The sequence below is a fragment of the Leucoraja erinacea genome, chromosome 17 (assembly GCF_028641065.1).
Source record: "Leucoraja erinacea ecotype New England chromosome 17, Leri_hhj_1, whole genome shotgun sequence".
NCBI lineage: Eukaryota > Metazoa > Chordata > Chondrichthyes > Rajiformes > Rajidae > Leucoraja > Leucoraja erinaceus.
This window is the reverse complement of record NC_073393.1, coordinates 34,325,966-34,348,930: the sequence shown is the minus strand read 5'-3', so window position 1 is coordinate 34,348,930 and position 22,965 is coordinate 34,325,966. Positions and strand designations below refer to the sequence as shown.

The window sequence follows — 22,965 nt, the reverse complement described above, 5'->3', positions numbered from 1 at the left end:
GGTATGGAGAGAAGGCAGGTACAGGATACTGAGTTGGATGATCAGCCATGATCAAATTGAATGACGGTGCAGGCTTGAAGGGCCGAATGGCCTACTCTTGCACCTATTTTCTATGTCTATGATTCCAAAACCTAGGCTACAATCTCTGTTTGTTCATGGACACCTCCTGAGCTGCTGAATATTTTCAGTACCTTCTTAGATGATAGTGTAAAAGAAAAGGGAAAAAAAGGAAAACTATGCAAATGGGTTTTTGGCTCATTCAGATTACAAAATTGTATTTTAGGTAACAGATAATTTTTTAAACCAATGGCCTAATATAAATGTTTGCAAACTGTTGTACATCTTTGGGTGTATGTACATATATTCATGGGCATCTCTACTGAGAAAAGTGGGGAACAAATCCTCAGCATCCTCTCCTGCACTAACACAAAGATATGATGCTGCTAGAGAGGGTTCAGATGTCAATCACCAGCATGTTGCCCAGGATGGAGCAGTTACGAGGATAGTTTAATTTATTGTCACGTGTACCGAGGTACAGTGAAAAACTTTTTGTTGTGTGCTAACCAGTCAGCAGAAATACAATACATGATAGGAAAAGATAGATAGGAGAGGATAGGTCTTATTTCCCCGGGAATGGGGGTATTTATGACGGGACAAGATTTTTAGGTATGGAAAATTATGAGGAATATTGATAGGGTAGACCGAAGGTAACTTCCCCATAGTAGAGAAGGATTAAATCAGAAGGCATAGATTTAGGATAATGGGTAAGAAAATTGAATGCATCACTTTTCACCCAAGCAGCAGGGAATATTGCTTGAGAGAGCAGTGAAAGTAGTCATTGACTGCCTTTGAAATGTATTCAGACGAGTACCCGAATCACCTGGGCATGGAAGGCTGTGGACAAAATGTTGGACTGCAGGATTAACATGGATGGGTTCCCAGTGTGGACGCGGTGACCAGAATCGCCTGATTCTACATTCCATAACTCTAAATTCTCAACGCAATAAATTCTCTGTAACAGTGAGTTTCCCGGTTGATTGTGTGGAAAAAGTTGTAAAAGTGTTTTATGGAATGTATAATTGGATACAGGCAGGTGTGCACTTAAAAAGGGGAAATATGCAATAAATTAAAAAAGTATTTGGAACTAAATGCGTGTAGTTTTTTTGTTTTACTTTACCCATGCTCTTTTTCAAGCTGCTGCGTGAGATACCCATGGACTAAGGTGAGATGCCCAGTCAGCCTCTGTGGCCACTGTTGCCAACTGTTGCACCCTTTGTCGCGCCTGTGGTGACGTCGGCCGAGCACACACCCACACACACCCCGTCACATGACGAGGGGCGGGGTTCTTTTCCCCCTCTGTGGCGTCCCAGTCAGGGGACTGAGCCTGACGTCACTAGCACCACTGTCGTAGCATCGGTGCGGTGACGTCGGCCGAGCACACACACACACACACACACACACACATATATACACTTGTCACGTGACGAGGGCGTTCTGCCCAAAGCTCGATGATCTTTGGTTCTTCCCCCCTGTGTGACGTCACAGTCAGTGGGCGGGGCGTGTGGGGGTGACGTCAGGGGACTCGCCAGGGCTGGAAGCGGCCGCTCGTCGCAGGGACGGACGGACAGAGGAGGCGACGACGACAACACTGGGTCACTGGTACAGCAGCCCCGCCACCATGGACGGTACGGCCGAGCCCTCACTCACTCACTCACTCATTAACGCGGGCGGGTTGGTGGTGGTCGGACAGACAGACACACCGCTGTGTCTCCTCCTTCACCCAGGAACCGCTGGAGCCCCGGCCCGCGGACTAGGCCCGGTGCTGGGATTCAGGGGCGGACAGGAGTCAGAGGAGTAGGGAGGTGTTTCCTTATCCGTCCCAGTTAGAAGAGAGGCCAAGGGAGGTGGCTGCAAGCGCTTCAGGAAGCAGAAGATAATAATCACCTAGCATGACGTAAAATGCTGGAGTAACTCAGCCGGTCAGACAGCATCACTTGTACAGCAGGCCTCCTTAACGCGGCAGGCTGGCTGACTGTGCAGATGGGTGGACCGACCGACCGCTGGGTCTCCCCCTTCACCCCAGGGACAAGCCGGAGCCTCGGCCCTCACCCAGGGTCCGCTTAGTCTGTTGATGGTGTTCCGCCAGTGCTGGGATGCAGGGGATGTAGGGATGTACAAGGTCAGGAGTCCAGCTGACGCTTGGAGTACCCCCTCAAGGGTAAGAGGAAGAATAAGGAAGTGTTTCCATCTCAGTCACAGCTAGAAGCGAGGGGAGATGGCTGTAAGTGCTTCAGGATTCAAGAAGCAGAAGGTAATAATCGCCTCCTATATTTGTAAAGTTTAGAAAGGAAAAACAATGGTGATGCTGCTTTACACAAAAGGACATGATGTGCAGGAGTAACTCAGCCGGTCAAACAGCATCTCTGGAGAATATGGATAGGTGACGTTTTGTGTCGGGGCCCGGATCACTGATCCTAAATTGTAAAATAAAATGGTGGGATGGGGGTGGGGGAAGTCAACAACGTTTAAACTGATAGGATAGGGGAAGGGACCCAATGCAAGGAGACCAAGGGCCATAAAAGGACAGAAGCAAAAGGTAGAAGGGAGATTAGAAAAACTAACCTGAAAGCTTTGTACCTTAATGCAAGGAGCATTTGAAATAAGGTGGATGAATTGAATGTGCAGTTAGAAGTTAAGGAATATGATATAGTTGGAATTGGGGAGACGTGGTTCCAGGGTGACATGCAGGGGTATTCGATATTCGGGAAGGATAGACAGAAAGGAAGAGGAGGTTGGTGGCATTGCTGGTTAAAGAGGAGATTAATACAATAGCAAGGAGAGACATTAGCATGGATGCTGTAGAATTGGTATAGGTAGAACTGCGAAATAGCCAAGGGCAGAAAATGCTTGTCAGAGTGGTGTACAGACCACCAAACAACAGTAGGGAGGTTGGAGATAGCATCAAGCAGGAAATTGGGTTTGCGTGTAGCAAAGGTACAGTGCTTATCATGGGTGAATTTAATCTACATACATATTGGGCCAACCAAATTGGTAACAGTGCTGAGGAGGAAGATTTTCTGGAATGTATACAGGATGTGTTTTTAAACCGATGCAGAGGAACCGACTGGAGGGCAGGCCATCCGAGACTGGGTATTGTGTAATGAGGACGGATTAGTTAGCGATCTTATTGTCCAACAAGGCCCCTTGGGCAACAGTGACCATAATATGGTGGAATTCTGCATTAAGATGGTTAATTCAGAGACTAGATTCCTGAACTTGAATAAAGGAGACTTTGAAGGTATGACGAGACTTGGCTAGGATAGAATGGTGAAGTATACTTAAAGGGTTGACAGTGGAGATCCAATGGTGAAGATTTAACGACCGCATGAATGAACTCCAGAAATTGTTCATCCCTTTCTGACAAAAAAATAAAACTGGGAAGGCAGCTCAAGCGTGGCTGATGAGGGAAGTCAAGGATAGTGTTAAACCCAAGTAAAAGGCATATAAATTGGCCAAAAGAAGTGGCAAACCAGAGGACTGGGAGAAATTTAGAACTCAACAGAGAGAAGGACAGGGGGGGTTAAGGGGGGGGGGGGGGGGGGGGGGGAAAGAGCATGAAAGAAAGCTTGCGGGGAACTTAAAAACTGACTAAAAGTTTCTTTAAGTTTGTAAAAAGGAAAAGATTAGTGAAGACGAATGTAGTTCCCTTACAGTCGAGACAGGTGAATTTATATTGGGAAACAAGGACACAAATAATCTCCCGGAAATACTAGGGGTCCGAGCATCTAGTGGGAGGGAGGAACTGAAGGGAATCCACTATAGTTAGAAAATGGTGTTCGGTAAAATGTTGGGACTGATGGTTGGAATAAATCCCCAGGGTCTGATGGTTTGCATCCCAGAGTACTCAAGAAGGTAGATGCATCAGAATCGTGGATGCATTGGTGATCATTTTTCAATGTTCTCTTGACTCTGGATCAGTTCCTGTGGACTGGAGGGTAGCCAATGTAACTTTTTAAGAAAGGAGGGAGAGAGAAAACGGGGAATTATAGACCAGTTCGCCTTGCATCGGTAGTGGGGGAAATGCTGGAGTCGATTATTAAAGATGTGTAGCAGCGCATTTGGAAAGCAGTGACTGGGTCGGTCAAAGTTAACATGGATTTAGTTAGGAAGGGGAAATCATGCTTGACTAATCTTTAGAAATTTTTTGAGGGTGTAACAAGTAGAATTGATAAGGGAGAACCAGTGAATGTGGTGTATCTGGACTTTCATAAAGCCTTTGACAAGGTTCCATACAAGCAGTTAGTGTGCAAAATTAAAGCACATGGTATTAGGGGTATTGACAGGTTGGCAGACAGGAAGCAAATAGTAGGAACTAACTGGTCATTTTCAGAATTGCAGGCAGGGACTAGTGGGGTGCCGTGAGGCTTGGAGCTGGGACCCCAGTTGTTTACAATATATATGAACAATTTAGACGAGAGAATTATATGTAACATCTATAAGTTTGCGGATGACACAAAGCTGGGTGGCAGTGTGAGCTGAGAGGAGAATGCTATGAGGCTGCAGGGTGACCTGGATAAGTGGGTGAGTGGGCAGATGCATGGCAGGTGCAGTATAATGTGGATAAATGTGAAGTTATCCACTTTGGTGGCAAGAACAGGAAGTTCTTGCCACCAAATTTGAATTTTATCAGATTAGGAGAAGGGGAGGTGCAATGAGTATTGGGTGTGCTTGTACATCAGTCACTGAAAGTAAGCATTCAGGTACAGCAGACAGTGAAGAAAGCCTTCATTGCGAGAGGATTTGAGTTTTAGGAGCAAGGAGGTCCTACTGCAGTTGTACAGGGCCCTGGTGTGACTGCACCTGGAGTATTGTGTGCAATTTTGGTCTCCTAATTTGAGAAGAACATTATTGCTATTGAGGGGGTGCAGAGTGGGTTCACCAGGTTTATTCCCAGGATGGCGGGACTGACATATAATGAAAGAATGGGACGACTTGGCTTGTATTTGCTGGAATTTAGAAGGATGAGAGGTATCTTATAGAAACATATCAAATTCTTAGAGGATTGGACAAGGTAGATGCAGGAAAAATGTTTCCGATGTTGGGGTAGTCCAGAACCAGGAGTAACAGTTTAAGAATAAGGGGTAGGCCATTTAGGACTGAGGTGAGGAAAAACGTTTTCACCCAGAGAGTTGTGAATCTGTGGAATTCTCTGCCACAGAAGGCAGTGGAGGCCAATTCACTCGATGTTTTCAAGAGCGTTAAATTTAGCTCTTAGGACTAGGGCAATCGAGTAACATGGGGAATAAGCCAGCACGGGGTACTGATTTTGTATGATCAGTCAATAGACAATAGGTGCAGGAGTAGGCAATTCGAGCCAGCACCACCATTCAATGTGATCATGGTTGATCATCCCCAATCAGTAACCCGTTCCTGCCTTCTCCCCATATCCCCTGACTCTGCTATTTTTAAGAGCCATATCTAGCTCTCTCTTGAAACCATCCAGAGAACCTGCCTCCATTTCCTTCTGAGTCAGAGAATTCCACAGACTCACCACTCTCTGTGACAAAAAATGTTTCGAGGAACCCAGTGGGCATCCGTTCTGAAAAAAGGTGTTGCAATTTCGGCTTTACCTCAGATTCAGATTCAGATTCTAAAAATTGTCAGTGTTTCCACGAAAGGGAGTGTTTGAAAGTGAATCTGATAAAAAAAATACACAAATGACGCCCCGAGGTAGTTGGGAGTGACAGCCGCCGGAAAGAAACGACCTCTGGTTCGGCAACGAGGAGACCCAGTGGGCATCCCGGATGGTAGGAGGGTAAACAGTGAATGGGGGAGAGCAGTCCTTGTTGCAATTTCGCCCTTTTACACGCTTGCTTTAGTTCAGATGGATGCAGCATGAAAAACACCCTCTGCAATGCCTTCCGGTCGGGCCCTTCAGTAGGATGCTCTCGATGGTGCAGTGGTAGAAAGTTCACACTGAGGAGACGACCTTCTTCAGTCTCCTCAGGAAGAAGAGACGCTGATGAGCCTTCTTGATCAGAGTAGAGGTATTGTGGGTTCAAGAGAGGTCATCGGAGATGTTGACTCCCAGGAACCTGAAGCTAGAAACACGTGCACCTATGCCGACAGGTTGTTGTCAGCGCACCATGCAAGTGCGATCATACTTGACCTAAAACAGGCCCTTCAGTCCACCGAGAGTCTATGCAGACCAGCGATCACCTGTATACTAGTTCTATCCTACACACTAGACTAACCAGGCAAATAAAGGTTAATAATAGTTATAAGATATAAAATATTACTCCAAATTTTAAATTGCCTTTTTACTGCACTGTGCAAGGCGCAGCAGTTCCACAGATTTGCTTTTAAGTTGAGCAGGTTTACTTCATTAGCCAGCATCCTGAAATTAACTTGTGCTGCTGTTGCTTTGCATATTTTTGGTTAACTTGAGAAATTAGCCTTTTTCTGGTAACAAAAATTGAGAAATTATGCTCAAACTGGGAACATTGTGAAATTCTGGTTGCCATTTTATTAGCAGGAAATGCAATCAATGGAGAGTGGGCAGAGATGATTTAAAAGGATGTGAGGAGACATGAAGAAAAACCTTTCAAGAAATGATGAAAAACTTTGGTCTTTTCACCTTGAAGAAAAATTAGGTGACCTAATAAACTTTTGAATGTTTCGGCTTGTGGGTTGGAGCACAACTGGAACCTATCGACGGGAACAGCCACCAAAAAATTCAATTTAAATTGAAAATGAACTTCTATTGAGCTGGTTTCCACAGGGAGTGATTGAAGTGAATACTGTAGATGCGTTTTGAGAGGCTGCATAATGACTTCAGTGAAAGGGAAGAAAGGCTCATGTGCACCATAAGTTGAGCAACATGGATTGGTTTTCTTGAGTGCGCTATTTTTGTGTGGCGTAATGAAAGTAATCAAGAACTTGTCAGACACTTACCAAATATGTAATTGGAAGCTTCACGCAATATATACCCACAATTGCACCTTTTATGAATTTTTCATTGCAAGAAAATTTGCTGCTTGTTACAAAGACCTTATTAACCCTGTATTTTCTCAACAACAAAGATTTATAGTTGGTATAACTTGTCTTGAAGCAGCCTCGTTCTAGTTAGCTGTTGAGAGGGCTGGGTTTTACAATCTTGAATTCAAGGAAGGTAATGAAAATAACAAATGTATTTGTTTTATACTTTTAAAGCATCTCATGATAGAAATGTGAATAGACAATCTAAAATCCTAAAAATTGTAAGTGTCAATAACTTGTGATCATTCTTTTTATTGCAGATACTTTGTTTCAGTTACGGGTAAGTACTAAATATCAATTTTTCCCCACTTTAATATTTGCTTCTTGATCTATTTAACTCCATCTTTTATCTTACATTGTCATACTTTCTGCAATTGTTTAACCTTTACTTCCTGTTACCCTATTGCATATTTTGGTGCTTTCCATTCTTCCCCCTTTCCGTGCTGTAGTTTAGTTTAGTTTTGAGATTCAGCGCGGAAACGGGCCCTTCGGCCCACCGGGTCCCGCCGACCAGCGATTCCTGCGTATTAACACTATCCTACACCCACAAGGGCCAATTTTTAACATTTACCAAGCCTATTAACCTACAAACATGTACGTCTTTGGAGTGTGGGAGGAAACCAAAGATCTTGGAGAAAACCGACACAGGTCACAGGGAGCACATACAAACGCCGTGCAGCACCCATAGTCGGGATTGAACCCGGGTCTCCGGCGCTCCATTCACTGTAAGACAGCAACTCTACTGCTGTGCCACCGTGGCCGCACTAGTGCTGGCTTAAAACGTATCTTGCTCTCACTCACATGACTTTAGGATTACTCATAATTGCCAACGAATGTATCTTATTTTCAGGCTTAAGTTTGGTTACTGCAAGCATATTAATAACACGGGTTGGTCATCTTCACCCTTCATTTTGTGCTATTTCTCTACTAACAGATTGCCTATCTTCCATTATTATATAAATATACTGCAGTCCAATTAGCCTTCTCCAGTACCTGTAACCATTTAATTCAGCTTCGTTTTTGTTTACAAATTCTTTCACCTTCTCACCACACCTCACCTCTGCTGATTGGACTGCACCAAAATCTATTTTCCATCCCTGATGTCCAATGCACTGTTTTCTTTGTATGTAGCACAAATTAGCCCTACTCTGCCCTTAAATAATTTGACACTGCTGCTTATTTTCCCAACTTTTGATATGGCTCTTAGTCTGTTTTCAAGAGTAATGACAATTATCTTCAATTCTTCTTTGACTCGGATAGCAACACATTAGTTGTTTGTTTCAAGTTAGTAGGCTAAAGCTTCACTTCAGATCTGTGTACATATCATACATTTGGCTGGATTGAGCAATTACTACATTAGTATGACAGGGTTCATACTATTCTGGGATTTTAGTCAATTTTAGTCGAGATCCGTTTTAGTTTGCATAAACCTTTTTAGTTTATGGTGCTATCATTTTTTTGTTGCATTAAAATCTAATGCTGTCTTGTGAAATAATAGTTCATAATTTAAAAGAGCAGAATTAGGCCATTCGACCCATCAAGTCTACTCCGCCATTCAATCATGGCTAACCTATCTTTCCCTCTCATCCCTTTTTCCTGCCTTCTCCCTATAACCTCTGACACCCTTACTGATCAAGAATCTTTCAATCCCCACCTTGAAAATATCCATTGGCCTCCACAGCCATCTGTTGTAATGAATTCCACAGATTCACCACACTGACAAAATAAATTCCTTTCTAAAGTATTGTCCTTTTATTCTGAGGCCATGGTCTCTGGACCTAGACTCTCCCACTGGTGGAAACATCCTCTCCACATCCACTCTCTCCAGGCTTTTCCTTATTCATTGTGACAATTAGGTCACCCTCATCATCCTTAACTTGAGCGAGTACAAACCCAGCGCCATCAAACGGCAATCATATGTTAACCTAATCATTCCTGGGATAATTCTCATAAACCTCCTCTGGGCTCAAGTCCACATCCTTCCTTGGATATGGGACCTAGAATTGCTCTCAATACTCCAAATGCATTTTGACCAGTGCCTTATAAAGCCTCAGCAATACATCCCAGTTTTTATATGTTTTAGCCCTTCTACCGTCGCCTCCGCCTCACAGCGCACTTCCATGGGAAGGAGTCCTCGCCCCCCACTGATGACCCCTTTTCCCGTCTCCAACGCACCCCCTCCTCGTGGAACCTCCCTCGTGGCCAATTTCCGGCTTTAGAACTCTTCATCAAAAACTGCCGTCGCGACATCAACCGCCTCAACTTCTCCACTCCCCTGTCTCACTCCAATCTCTCCCCCCCATGAACGTTCTGCCATCGACTCGCTCCACAACAACCCAGATTGGGTTATCAAACCCGCTGACAAGGGAGGTGCCGTGGTAGTCTGGCGCACCGATCTCTACAAAGCTGAGGCCACACGCCAACTCTGGGACACCTCCTACTTACCCCTGGACCATGGCCCCACTGACGAGCACCAGGCCACCATCTCCAGCACCATCACCGACTTCATCAACTCCAATGCCCTACCCGACCGAGCCTCCAACCTCATCGTTCCCCAGCCCCGCACGGCCCGATTTTACCTTCTCCCCAAAATCCACAAGTCTGACTGTCCCGGAAGACCCATTGTCTCTGCCTGTTCGTGCCCCACCAAACTCATTTCCAAATACCTTGACTCCATCCTATCCCCCTTGGTTAATTCCCTCCCTACCTATGTTCAAGACACCTCAGACACTCTCCGTCGTCTCCGCGCATTCCATTCTCTAGGCCCTCACCCCCTCATCTTCACCATGGACGTCCACTCTCACCTCCATCCCCCACCAGGATGGTCTCAAAGCCCTCCGGTTCTTCCTCGACCAGAGAAGCAACCTATACCCAGCCACTGACACTCTCCTCCGCCTAGCGGATCTGGTCCTTACCCTCAATAACTTCACGTTCGACTCCTTCCATTTCCTCCAAATACAAGGCGTAGCTATGGGCACACGCATGGGCCCCAGCTATGCCTGCCTATTTGTCGGTTACGTCGAGCAATCCTTGTTCAATACATACCAGGGCCCCATCCCCGACCTCTACCTCCGCTACATCGACGACTGCTTTGGTGCCACCTCCTGCACCCGCACACAACTGACTGACTTCATCCACTTCACCACTAACTTCCATCCGGCACTCAAATACACCTGGACCATTTCCGACACTTCCCTACCATTCCTTGACCTCACTATCTCCATTGCAGGTGATAGACTTCTGACCGACATCCACTATAAACCCACTGACTCCCATGGCTATCTGGACAACACTTCTTTCCACCGTGCTTCCTGTAAGGACTCCATCCCCTACTCCCAATTCCTCCGTCTACGCCGCATCTGCTCCACGGATGAGGGTTCCACACAAGGATATCTGAAATGTCCTCATTATTCAGGGAACGGGGGTTCCCCTCCTCCACCATAGATGAGGCTCGCACCAGGGTCTCTTCCATACCCTGCAACACTGCTCTCTCTCCCCATCCTCCCCACTCGCAACAAGGGCAGAGTCCCCCTAGTCCTCACCTTTCACCCCACCAGCCGTCACATACAACAGGTAATCCTCCGTCAGTTTCGCCACCTCCAACGTGACCCCACCACTCGCCACATCTTCGCATCTCCCCCCATATCTGCCTTCCGCAAAGACCGCTCCCTCCATAACTCCCTTGTCAATTCTTCCCTTCCCTCTCGTACCACCCCCACCCCGGGCACTTTCCCTTGCAACCGCAAGAGATGCAACACTGGTCCCTTTACCTCCCCCCTCGACTCCGTTCAAGGACCCAAGCAGTCATTCCAGGTACGACAGAAGTTTACCTGCATCTCCTCCAACCTCATCTATTGCATCCACTGCTCTAGATGTCAGCAGATCTATATCGGTGAGACCAAGCGGAGGTTGGGCGATGGTTTCGCCGAAAACCTCCGCTCGGTCCGCAATTTTAAAACATTTTTTATTTCAAAATAGACTTTATTCAATTGATAAATATATACAATTCCTGAACCATTCAAACAAACAAAATTAATCTGACATTTTCAGAGACTATACAAATTCTTCCAGTACAATATTTTTACATTTGTCAAATTTCACCTAACAGTCCCCCACCCGTGCCACTCTGTGCATATCTATCTATCTATCTATCTATCTATCTACTCGGTCCGCAATAACCAAGCTGACCTCCCGGTGGCTCAGCACTTCAACTCCCACTCCGTTTCCGACCTCTTTGTCCTGGGTCTCCTCCATGGCCACAGCGAGCAACACCGGAAATTGGAGGAACAGCACCTCATATTCCGCTTGGGGAGTCTACATCCTGGGGGCATGAACATCGAATTCTCCCATTTTTGTTAGTCCTTGCTGTCTCCTCCCCTTCCTCAGTCCCTCTGCTGTCTCCACCCATCCCCCAGCCTTCGGGCTCCTCCTCCTTTTTACTTTCTTGTTTCCCCCCGCCCCCACCCCCCAATCAGTCTGAAGAAGGGTTTCGGCCCGAAACGTTGCCTATTTCCTTCGCTCCATAGATGCTGCTGCACCCGCTGAGTTTCTCCAGCTTTTTTGTGTACCTCCAGTTTTTATATGACTAGACTTGGTGTACATCTGTGTTAAGCTGTTATGCAGCCTGCTGATCGTGTTTCCAAGATATTGCTGCTTTGTCTTGATGTTGGTTGATCATGCAAGATTTAGGAACTAAAAATGTATCTGTATCATTGAAAATTGGGGTAACGGTGAATCAATTGGCCCAAGGATGCACTGAGAAGAGAATTAAAAGTCTTAGAAAAAACACAATGTGTGTCGTTATATGTTGTGGCTGTATCAGTTCAAGCTAAAATGAAATAAATTATCTACAGATGCTGGTTTATAACTAAAGATAGACACAGAATGCCAGAGTAACTTAGTGATTCACTGAGTTACTCCAGCATTTTGTGCCTTATCAGTTCAAACCTTTTTTTTGTTGTAAACCTGATCTGCTGTGCTGTCCGATATCTAATGCTACATATCTGATTGTTGTGGTCTATGCATTGGAAGATTTTAGATTAAAATTTTGCAAACACTACATGTAAAATTTAGGTTAACAAGGCAATACTGAAATTGTACTGAGTCTGTTGGAGGTGCCAAACTCTGCAGTGAAATGATTAACAGCTGTCCAATCTGTCATCTCAAGTGCCAGCAATCCATTGGCTTGATCCACTGGCAGGCCTTTGGTGTCTGAAAGCAAGTTGTAAATTTTTCATCAGTTTTGAAATTAACTTCCAATTACCATAATGAGAAGCAAAATTAACAATTAATAATTCCTAATAGAATACTTGCTGGCTTTGTGAGAAAACGTACCACATGGTACACAAAAAAATATTTCAGTTTCCAAAAGCAATGACTGGTTTAGTTGAATAATCCGATCCTAAACACTAATTAACATTTTTTTTGTGACTGTAAGGTTCATGTGCATAGGAGCAAAACTAAGAAGGGGCTTCTCATTTTTTATGTTTATCCTGCAGACTTTAGACTTTTTAAGACTTTAGAGAGAAAGAATGACACAGGCACATCAGTGACCAGTGATCACTCGGCACACTAGCACCATCCTACACATTAGGGACAATTTACAATTTTTCCCCGAAAGCCAATTAACCTACAAGCCAGTACATCTTTGGAGTGTGGGAGGAAACCGGAGCATCCGGAAAAAACCCACGCGGTCACAGGGAAAATGTACAAACTCCATGCAGACAGCACTTGTAATCAGGATTGAACTCTGGTCACTGGCAATGCAAGGCAGCACCTCTACCTCTGCGTCACTGTGCCACCCCAATCCTTCCAATACACTACCACAAATGCTGCATCTACATAATCAACTATATATACACCATTAATAGCTAATTCACTCATTTAGCTGGGTCACGAAATTTCAAATCCTAGCATCTGCTACCGACATCTATGGTGCCACGCTTCGCAGGAAAAGGACTAGAGTTTGAAATTAATGTTTGCTGTGCATTGCAGGGTGTAGCTTGAATTTCTTAACATCCTTTACAGTTTACGTCAAAGCAACTGGAGCGATTGGCAAAAAAGGCTGAAAAGGACTCAAAATCTGAACAAGCAAAAGTGAAAAAGGTGTGCACTCGTTTAATATATTTGTTTCATTGAAGTTCCCCAAATAAAACTAAGTATGTTCTTAAGAGATAATTGTTTGTATGCAACAAATGGGATAATCTTAACCTGGATAATATTTGCCGCCATTTGTTTCATCTTTTGTTGATTCAGTTCTGTACTTGTTTAGGGGCAAGATAGAATTGGTAAACATAATAAGTTAATATTGGAAATATTCAAATAATTTTCAATATATGATTTAAGGATTAACGGCAGTTACATGGCATTTAACAATATGAGGGTGATAGGCTCTGGAATGATAGCTAAAGTTGACCTATGCATTTTTGTTCTTGCCCCTTTATTATTTAGTCATTTATATTAGGTTTATAATATGATGTACATTAATAAGTCTACCCATTTAACATGTATTTCCAATGAAATATTGGACAGCTAACCTCCTTCCTGCTTTTTCCAAGGCTCTTCAACAAAAAAACATTGAAGGAGCAAAGATCTATGCAGAAAATGCAATCAGAAAGAAGAATGAAGGTCTGAACTGGCTACGGACAGCTTCCCGAATTGATGCAGTGGCATCGAAAGTACAGACAGCAGTTACAATGAAAGGGGTATGGAATCGTTGCCTGAGACCTGGCTTTCTAATGGAATGCATTACCTTCCTCCACATAATCACTTTGATATTACGACACGTGCACTAGTTAGAAATATACAAATTGTACACTTGGGACAGAGCACTTACAGCAAAGGTAGACACAAAATGCTGGAGTAGCTCAGCGGGACAGGCAGCATCTCTGGAGCGAAGGAATGGGTGACGTTTCGGGTCGATGTCAGGGGAGTGGGCAGGACAGAGTTAGAATGTAGTCGGACACAGTAAGACTGGTGGGAGAACTGGGAAGGAGGAGGGGATGGAGAGAGGGAAAGCAAGGGCTTTGAAGTTAGAGAAGTCAATGTTCATACTCCTGGGGTGTCAGCTCCCCAAGCGAAATATGAGGTGCTGTTCCTCCAATTTGCTCTGACAATGGAGGAGGCCCAGGACAGAAAGGTCAGAATGGGAGGGGGAGTTAAAGTGCTGAGCAAGCAGAAGATCATGTAGGTTAAGGGGGACTGAGTGGAGGTGTTCAGTGAAACGATCACTGAGCCTGCGCTTGGTCTCACCGATGTACATAAGTTGATACGTGGAACAGCGGATACAGTAGATGAGGTTGAAGGAGGTGCAAGTGAACCTCTGCCTCACCTGAAAAGACTGTCGGACTCCTTGGATGGTGTCGAGAGGGGAGATAAAGGGACAGGCGTTGCATCTCCTACGGTTGCAGAGGAAAGTACCTGGGGAGAGGGTGTGTTTAAGAAGAAACTGCAGATGCTGTAAAATCGAAGGTAGACAATAATGCTGGAGAAACTCAGAAGGTCTGAAGAATGGTCTCGACCCCAAACGTCACCTATTTCCTTCGCTCCATAGATGCTGCCTCACCCGCTGAGTTTCTCCAGCATTTTTATCTACCTGGGCAGAGGGTGGTTTGGTTTGGAAGGGACGCTTAAAGCAGTTGCCGCACCTGCATTGTGTACTTCAATGCTATTATACCAACTTTAAATTGTTTTTAGGGGTGTTCCTTAGTACAATGTGATTTGCTTGTGATGCTTGGAAATAAATGAATGGCGCTTCCTACCCAATGAACAATTCTCCTTGGTTTTACCTCTTGTAAGTTTTTAGTGAAGTGAAGGCACATATGGTAGAAAGGAACCACTGGATATATGGAGAAAATATGATGAAACTGGAACAAAATGATGGCACTGCATTCATTGTCACTGTCAGGCTTGGTTTTGTAGATCTATGTAACAAGAAACTAGTTTAGATTTAATTTGGGGTATAAATGCATATAAAACAGTAGAGGCCATGCTGTCCCTTGAGCCTGTTCTGCTATTCAATACAACTTTGGCCAATCTGTTTTTAGTCTTAACTGGATTTAACTTTCTCTATTTAATCCCCATAATGTTTGATTTCTCCATAGCGCAGAAAGTAATTTCCGATCCGTATGTTCTTATTACGTGAACTTATTTATTTTCGATACTTTTGATATTCTGCAAAATCGGTCAATGTATTAAAAAATAGTTAGCACCTGCATATGTCAACTTTGCATTACCTAAGAACTGCGAAATTGAGATAACAACAAAAGAGTGGATTGCTGTGATAAAGCTCTGCAAACTACACAATAGATTTAAGTTTATTATTGTCTGATTAGGATATGTACATTTTCTTTAGAGTAGGGAAGGTGAAGAGGTGACCTACCTGAGGTATACAAACTTGTGAAGGGCATAAGTTGGATAGTGAGAAAGCTTTCTCCTTAGCAGAGAGGTCAATGGTGAGAGGGCATAGTTTTGGTGCAAGGGATAAAGGGTATTTAGCGGTATTCGAGGAAGATTGATTTTTAATCCAGAGGTTGGTTGCAATCTGGTACTCATCGCCCATGGACATTTGGGGATAGATCCGATTCTATCTGATGCAGCATTCCAAGAGTAAAGCGGGTTCTGCATACTTGGAGTGAACTTTTGTCAGTGGAGAAAAAAAATCAAGTTTACCAGTAGGTCTTCCAGGCTCATATTTTTGCTTGTATCTGTTAAAGTGGAAACACTCAAGCCCTACTAATTCTAATTCAGCGACAATTATTTACTTATTGCTGAATCATTATGTTTGGAGCTTGATTGTGTACTCCAAGAGAGCAGGAAGAGTTTCTGTTTAACTTCGCACTTGTCTCTTGACCAGCAATATTCATTTTTGTGGCTGACCAATATTAAAATATTTTTCCTGTATCTAGGTTACAAAGAGCATGGCACGTGTTACACAAGGACTGGATAAGGCTCTGAAATCAATGGATTTACAAAAAATCTCTGCTGTGATGGACAAATTTGAACAACAAGTCCAAAATTTAGATGTACACACTTCAGTAAGTACTACAAAACATTTTTACAGAGCTGAAGACTGGAGCAAAATCTGTGTAGATCTTATGGACATGAATTATATGTTTCATGAATGATATTGTTCCTTAGAATATTTATTTTCCTTGTTTCTCTGATTATGAACCTTGAAACCTTCTTTCAAGATTATGTTAATGTTATTTATTTGTTATTACAAATTCACTGAGACCTTTAAATTTTTTTAGGTGATGGACGACTCTATGAGCTCCGCAATGACATTAACCACCCCTCAGGAACAGGTTGACAGCCTCATTTTCCAGATTGCCGAGGAGAACGGTTTGGAGGTCATGGATCAACTTAACCAACTTCCAGCAGGCGCGGCATCCCTTGGCGAGTCCTCGGTACGGGAACATGATAAGGAGGACCTTCTTTCCAGAAGGTGGGTGTGCGAGGGCACTTAATATCTGAAATAATTGTACTGCAATACTGATATATCTTGCCAACAATCTTATTGTTCTGGCTGCAGCAGAAGTCATTCAACTGAAACTATCTGCAAAACTGAGCTTGTTTTCTTGGCACTGGTATATTATATCAAATAAGCATGTTGCAGCTGGCATTTGCCTTATTCATTTAATAAATATTGTGGTATTCCTTGTCATTAGAACACTGCATAACAAGATTTTTCATTTACTGCAACACCGATTGCTAAAGTTCCATCTTCTAGCCACTGAGGGGATGACAATTCCTTTTTGTTCCCCCATATTCCTCTCTAGATCATTTTATTAAAGGTGGTGATTGTATAATGGTGAAGCTCTATGTGGTATTGTAAGTGTTGTAGCACTGAGTCCCAGGGTTGCAGGTATTTAGTTCCCTGAAAGTGGAGAGATGAGACTTTTGTGAAGAAGGCATTTGGTATGGTTGCCTTCATTGGTCAGGGCTTTGAACATATTACCAGGACCAGAGGGCTTGAGTTTTAAGGAGAGGCTGGAATTTTTCCCCCCCCCTAGAGCAGGGGTGTCAAACTCATTTTAGGTCACGGGCCGGAATCGGTAAAATGTGACTCCATGCGGGCCGGATCAGTTGTGCATGCCTGAACGCACATGCACGAGCACGTGCTCCCACAGCTTTCGTTGCCTGTTTTTTTTTCCCAAAATCATCCCGCGGGCTGGATTGGACCCCTTCACGGGTCGGTAGTTTGACATCCCTGCCCGCCCTGGAGCATAGGAGGTTGAGGGATGACCATATAGAGATGGATGGTCACAATCCTTTTCTGAGGGGAGTCTAAAATTAATTTGATTTGAGTTGAGAGGGAAAAGATTTAAACCCGATCTTGACCCGAGGACAATCTTGTCACGCAGAGGGTGATGGTACATGGAACGAGCTACCAGTGGAAGCTGTAGGGGCAGGTGCAGTAACACTGTTCAAAAGACATTTGGACGAACATGAATAGAACATGGAAAGAAAAGATTTAGACAATCTGCTAAAGCAGGTTAGCTCAGATCTGAGTTGGGCCAAAGGGCCTGTTTCCATGCTGTATGATGCTAAGCAGTTTATGCTGCTGCCTTGTAGCTGCAGTGACCACCTTGGTGGTAGTCTGTATGGTGTTAACACACATATGACTATGACTGTGGATTTCTCCCATATCCCAAAGACATACTGGTGGATATTGTAAGCTACATTTTTGTATAGTTAAGTGGCAAAAGTTGATGGGCATCTGCGAGAAAGTAAGTTGCTGGGGTGCATGAAAATAAGTGTGGGGATGATGAGTGGTGGAATTTCTGTGTTTGGAGCCAGCATACACCCAATGGCAATGTGAGAGGAAAGTAATCTTAGTTGATGAAGTTTCTGTTCTGCCTTATCCTTGCTTTGGTCTGCTGTGGATCATCTCTATTCCACGCCCACTGTTCTTGCTCTCGTCGGGCTGCTGTCACACTTTACATTTATTGTCGTCTGGTATTCCACTCAAATGACCACATTCTTATTGTAAATAGTGCACATCCCCAGAATTGATTACCATGTCCACTTCTTGTCACTATCTGAAGTACAAGTTTCTTGCATTCTTATCGGTCTTTTAAAAATAAATAGAATTCATGTGATTCCTCGATTAGCTTATGGGCATGATTAGCTCCTCAATTAAGGAAATATAATTTGGAATCACAAATGATGCACTTTATCTTTAAAAACCCTCTCAAGAAAAGAAATGCCTTGTCGGCTCAAATGAATGACCCCCCCCCCCCCCCAGTTATGAAAAGTGACATGTTTTCTTGGGTTCTCCCACAAGTCATCATCCTTTTCGCATCCACCCTGTCAACACCCCTTAGAATTTTATAAGTTTCAATCAAATTTCTTCACAGTTTGAAACACCAGCAGATATATTTCCAGCCTCTGCAACTTTTCCTTTATTGTAACTAACATATTCCAGGTATTAGTGCAGTGAACCTTTTCTGATCTGTTTCCCACACAGTAACATCCTTCCTTTGGTAAGAAGACCAAAACTGTATACAAACCTCCAGATATGATATCTCCAAATCCCCCTAGAACTGAAGTATAGTCTTTTGCATTTGGCTCTCTTAGGAATGCTAACAGAATGTTATTGTTTATTACTATGCCTGTGCTAGCATTTAGCCATGTGCATAGGTAATCAGTTTTAGTTGCATTGGCTTATTCTTCAAATTGTAAGCACATTTATGTGAGTTTGGAAATAAAATGCAGCTTTGACGTGTTGACCCGAGGAATGAGTTAAAAGCTGTTGTTGAGAAGTAATTGAATTAGTTGGCCCACCCTCCACTCTATCTCAATGCATTTCATGCTTGAAAATAATTCATATCATTGAGAAGCTTTTTCCACTGACTGAGAAAATTCAGTGACAAAATCATAGACCTGTTATTCAGCAAAGTAGGTAATTCTACCATCTTAAAAGTAGAATGATGGCTTGTTTAGCTTTAAATATGAGACCAATGCATTTTGCTCACTGGCTTTAAAGAAAATAGAAGCAAGGCAGGTCAATTAAATTACAATCCACTCAGTGGGTCCATCACATTGATCAGTACCTTGTTTGTATCTCTTCCTTGCCTGCCAACTCAAGTGCTTGTTAAAAATGCCTCTTTGAATGTTACTATCATATCTGCTTTTGCCACCAACCTCTCTTCCCCACCCTCCCCTCTCCTCCACCAGGTGCCTACCACTCTGAATTAAAAACAAACTCCTCGATAAAATCTCCTTTAAACTTTCTCCCTCTTATCCTAAAGTTTTGCCCTCAGATATTAGACAGATCCAGTCTGGGGAGAAAAAAAGGTCTATCTCCGCCCTGCATAATTTTGTACATTTTTTATCAGATTGCCCCTCGGCCTCCAATGTTCCAGGGGAAAAAATCCAAACTTGTCGTTACTCCACAGTGCTGGAGTAACTCAGTGGGTCAGGCAGCATCTCCGGCCTGACCTGCTGAGTTACTCCAGCACTTTTTCTTTGGTAGAAACCAGCATCTGCAGTTCCTTGTTATTACGTTATGTCCATATCATTAATAATCTGATCCAGGTGACACCCTGGTGAACCTCTTCTGCACCATCTCCAAAGCCTCCATATCTTTCTTATACTGTACTGTTAAAATGTTCGCTGAAATGATTACTGCACCACACCTACCTTCACTGTTAAAAATGGGTTTGTGGAAGATTTTTATTTGTAGTTAGCTGTATTTTTTGGCTTTCTTTATAAAAACCTGAACAGCTATGTAAATAAATGATTTTAATATTTACTGTTCTGTGTTTTTTCATTCTTTTTCAGATTGGCTGCTTTGAGGAATTGAAGACAGGATTGCCATGTAATCCTAAAAGACAGTGTGTAATCCTCCAGTACCTTTTTCACACGGTGCCAATGACACTAAACTGTGCAGCGTGTATAATGCCCCAAAACTGTGTCATTAACTAGATGGATAGGCTACTTTCACATTTAAACCTGGAGAGAGCCTGATCTGACTTGAAAATAATTTGTTCATTAAAGTGTGCGTTTTTAAAAGAGATAGGGACATCAAAGTTAACATTGCCATTAATAAAATGATTTTTTTGAGCAGGCACAACCCCATGCGTCTACATCTATATGATGTACATATGTAAATAATTCAGGTGTGCTTCGGATCCGCAGGGAATATACCATAATCACTTGTAGTCTCATCTCTGAGACCAGCTCGACTTGAATATTGCTAAGACCACATTTTCAAAATGCTCAGAACCAGTGACCATATTTTTTCTGAAATGCTGGACGAACTTAATTCTGCAGATTATTGATTTGTGGAATTTTGCAAACAAAAGAAAACATTAAATATCCAAGGATGTAAATCTGCTCAAAATATATCAGTGAATATGTCCTGCAGGATATGTGTAGCCTTGCTGTTAACTGTCACTCTCCAGTAAAATATGATGGCATCTTCTGTGCATGAGGCTCCAAACAAGAGGTGATGGATTCTACTTGTCTGTTCTATATTGTAGTAAATGGGGCTTTGGGCTTTTCTGGAAAGGCATGGTTTTGACTGATGTGTTTTATACGTCCATAAAACTTGAGACTGCTGATAGTTTTACAGTTGCTCTTGCAATCTCTAATATTATTTAAAGGCATTTATTATCTAGTAACAGCAATTGGCCAGTTAACAATCAAGAAAACTAACGCTAGCAGTTATCACTTTGAGCAAAATTTTGATTTTATTTAAGTGCCACTTAATACAAGAGATTGCAGATACTGGAATCTTGAGCCAAAAACATTGCTGGAAGAACTCGGCAGACCAGGCACTTTTTTTTTTCTCTTAATACCTGCTCTGTTTTTGCTTAATGTTTCCTGCGTTAATTTTCTTAATATTAGTCATGCATACTGATTGCAGGTCATCTAGAATGTTTTTCTGAAGTAGCTGAAATCTCTGGAGGAAAATAACATTGTGTTCGGTGTAAATGACTTGCAGAGACGTATAAATTGTAATCTGAATATGTGCATTTTAGTCTTGAAGCGACTAAATTATTCAAATGGATAAGGGTTTTTAAAAAAAAGTGATGTTAAAAATCACAATGCCTTTCTTCAGGTGTCCAAGAATAGCTATATAGTGAATTTTTGTAAAGCTTTTGGAAATTATCCTTCACAGATTTAAATATTATGGAAAACTTAATGTCGTATTGGAAATATGCAAGTTATCCTCTCTTGCGTACTCTTATATTGTGCCATTAAAATGCCTCTCCCCTCTGTGCAAAATCTTGTGAGAAATGCCTTGGGATTCGATAACCATTGTGCAGCAGTGAATTTGCTAATCTATACTATTTAAAAGGTGCCCTTAAATTCATTCAGATGTGCCCAGTGTCTGTTTATTTAGAATCTAATCACATTTCAATACCACCAAATCAGTTTCAATGTTGAAAATCAATGGTCTACATATTTAGGACAAATTTTACGAATGCAGCATGTTGTACATGTTCAGAAATTAAGATTTAGTCACAAATCTCATCCAAAACCAGTTGTAGTTTTGCTGAGCTGCATTTTTTAATTAATTATAATAAAATTGTTAAAAATAATAAGGAAATCGACTGCCTTATCAGCTAACTTTTTGAAAAGCATCACCTTTGAATGGCCAAACTGTTTTAGTCACGCTTTGATTTTCCTGTCATTTTAACGGAAATGTAATATTGCCTTTGAATTAATTTGTTGCAATCCAGTCCCAGTAATGCCTGTATGATTAAGGATGTAAACTAGAACAGTATGAAATTGTGCCTGCACCATGAAGCTTATTTCTTCCTCAACAGCATGTGCATCTGAAAGGCCTAAATATGGGAAGTGCTTTAAAAATATTTCTCCTGTGGTTCACTCTTGTACTTTTAATTATCAAAATGGTAAAATGCATTTGTTTGTGCTTTAGACACTTCCAAACATTTGAAGTGTTGGTTTCATTTGAATTAATACTCATTTAAAATAAATGTATTCTGTTGGTGTATAGAATGGTTGAGTGTAATATATTGGTTGGTTAAGGCTCTTATCTTTTTTGTGATGGATTATTTTGATTAATGTGGAAGGTGACATTTGAAATTTTGCTTCTAATGTTTATATTTTGAAATAAAGAATTGAAATTCTATTGCCTAGTTTTTAATCAGTGTGGGAAGAATGAATATTAACAGCATCTGCCACAAGAGGGCGCATGTGCATCAGATTTAACTGGTCATTGAGCATGCAAACCCTTGTAATTGCATTGACAAAAGTTCACAAGTTACAGGAGTAGAATTAGGCCATTTGGCCCATTGTGTCTACTCTGCCATTCAATCATGGCTGATCTCTGCCTCCTAATCCAACTTTCCTGCTTTATCCCCATAGCACTTTAGTGAAGAATTTGTCTATCTCTGCCTTAAATATCCACTGACATGACCTCCACAGCCCTCTGCAGCAGTAAGTTCCACAGATTAACAACCCTCTGACTCGAGGAGCGGAAATCCTGGGGGCGGGTGGGGGACATGTGTCCCCCCACCCCCCTCTTTGAGAGGTGGGGGACAATCCCCCCCCATGTTTTGTAATCCGGATTTTATCAGCCGCTTTCTAAGGGCTGAATCGGCCCATTCGTGGGGCCTTTCAGCGCTTGGCGCGGCTTAAAATCAAACTGCTGCATCGAGGCCACCAAGACATTGCCCGCTGTATGTTTTGATAGCAATTTCCGTGCCTGCTCTGGCGAAAGAAGTTCCTCCTCACCTCCTTTCCTAAAGAGCACCCTTTAATTCTGAGGCTATGACCTCTTGTCTTAGACTCCCATATCCACTCCATGCCTTTCATTATTCTGTAAAAGGTTATCAGGCCACATGAATTACATAGCTGATCTCTGCTATCGAATGGAAGTCTCAACTTGGCTGGACTGCTATTTTCTTAAGAACAGTTTACATTTTTTAATTGGTTTTGATTTTTATTGTC

General features: G+C 42.7%; 1 protein-coding gene across 1 annotated transcript; it reads left to right on the top strand.

Moving 5' to 3' along the window:
• Nucleotides 1-1,542: 1,542 nt before the first annotated feature.
• chmp1a (charged multivesicular body protein 1A) lies at nt 1,543-22,144 on the top strand. The gene is made up of 7 exons (XM_055648948.1): nt 1,543-1,685; nt 7,299-7,318; nt 13,066-13,143; nt 13,596-13,742; nt 15,945-16,073; nt 16,290-16,483; nt 19,825-22,144. The coding sequence occupies exons 1-7, from the start codon at nt 1,679-1,681 to the stop codon at nt 19,844-19,846; spliced, it is 597 nt and encodes a 198-aa protein (XP_055504923.1). The 5' UTR covers nt 1,543-1,678; the 3' UTR covers nt 19,847-22,144.
• The last annotated feature ends 821 nt before the right edge of the window (nt 22,145-22,965 follow it).

What these genes read in the sequence shown, in the direction of transcription:
- chmp1a (XM_055648948.1), top strand. An exon ending in CAGCAGTTACAATGAAAGGG is followed by an intron (nt 13,743 to 15,944) that starts GTATGGAATCGT and finishes TCCTGTATCTAG; the next exon opens with GTTACAAAGAGCATGGCACG. An exon ending in GAGGACCTTCTTTCCAGAAG is followed by an intron (nt 16,484 to 19,824) that starts GTGGGTGTGCGA and finishes ATTCTTTTTCAG; the next exon opens with ATTGGCTGCTTTGAGGAATT.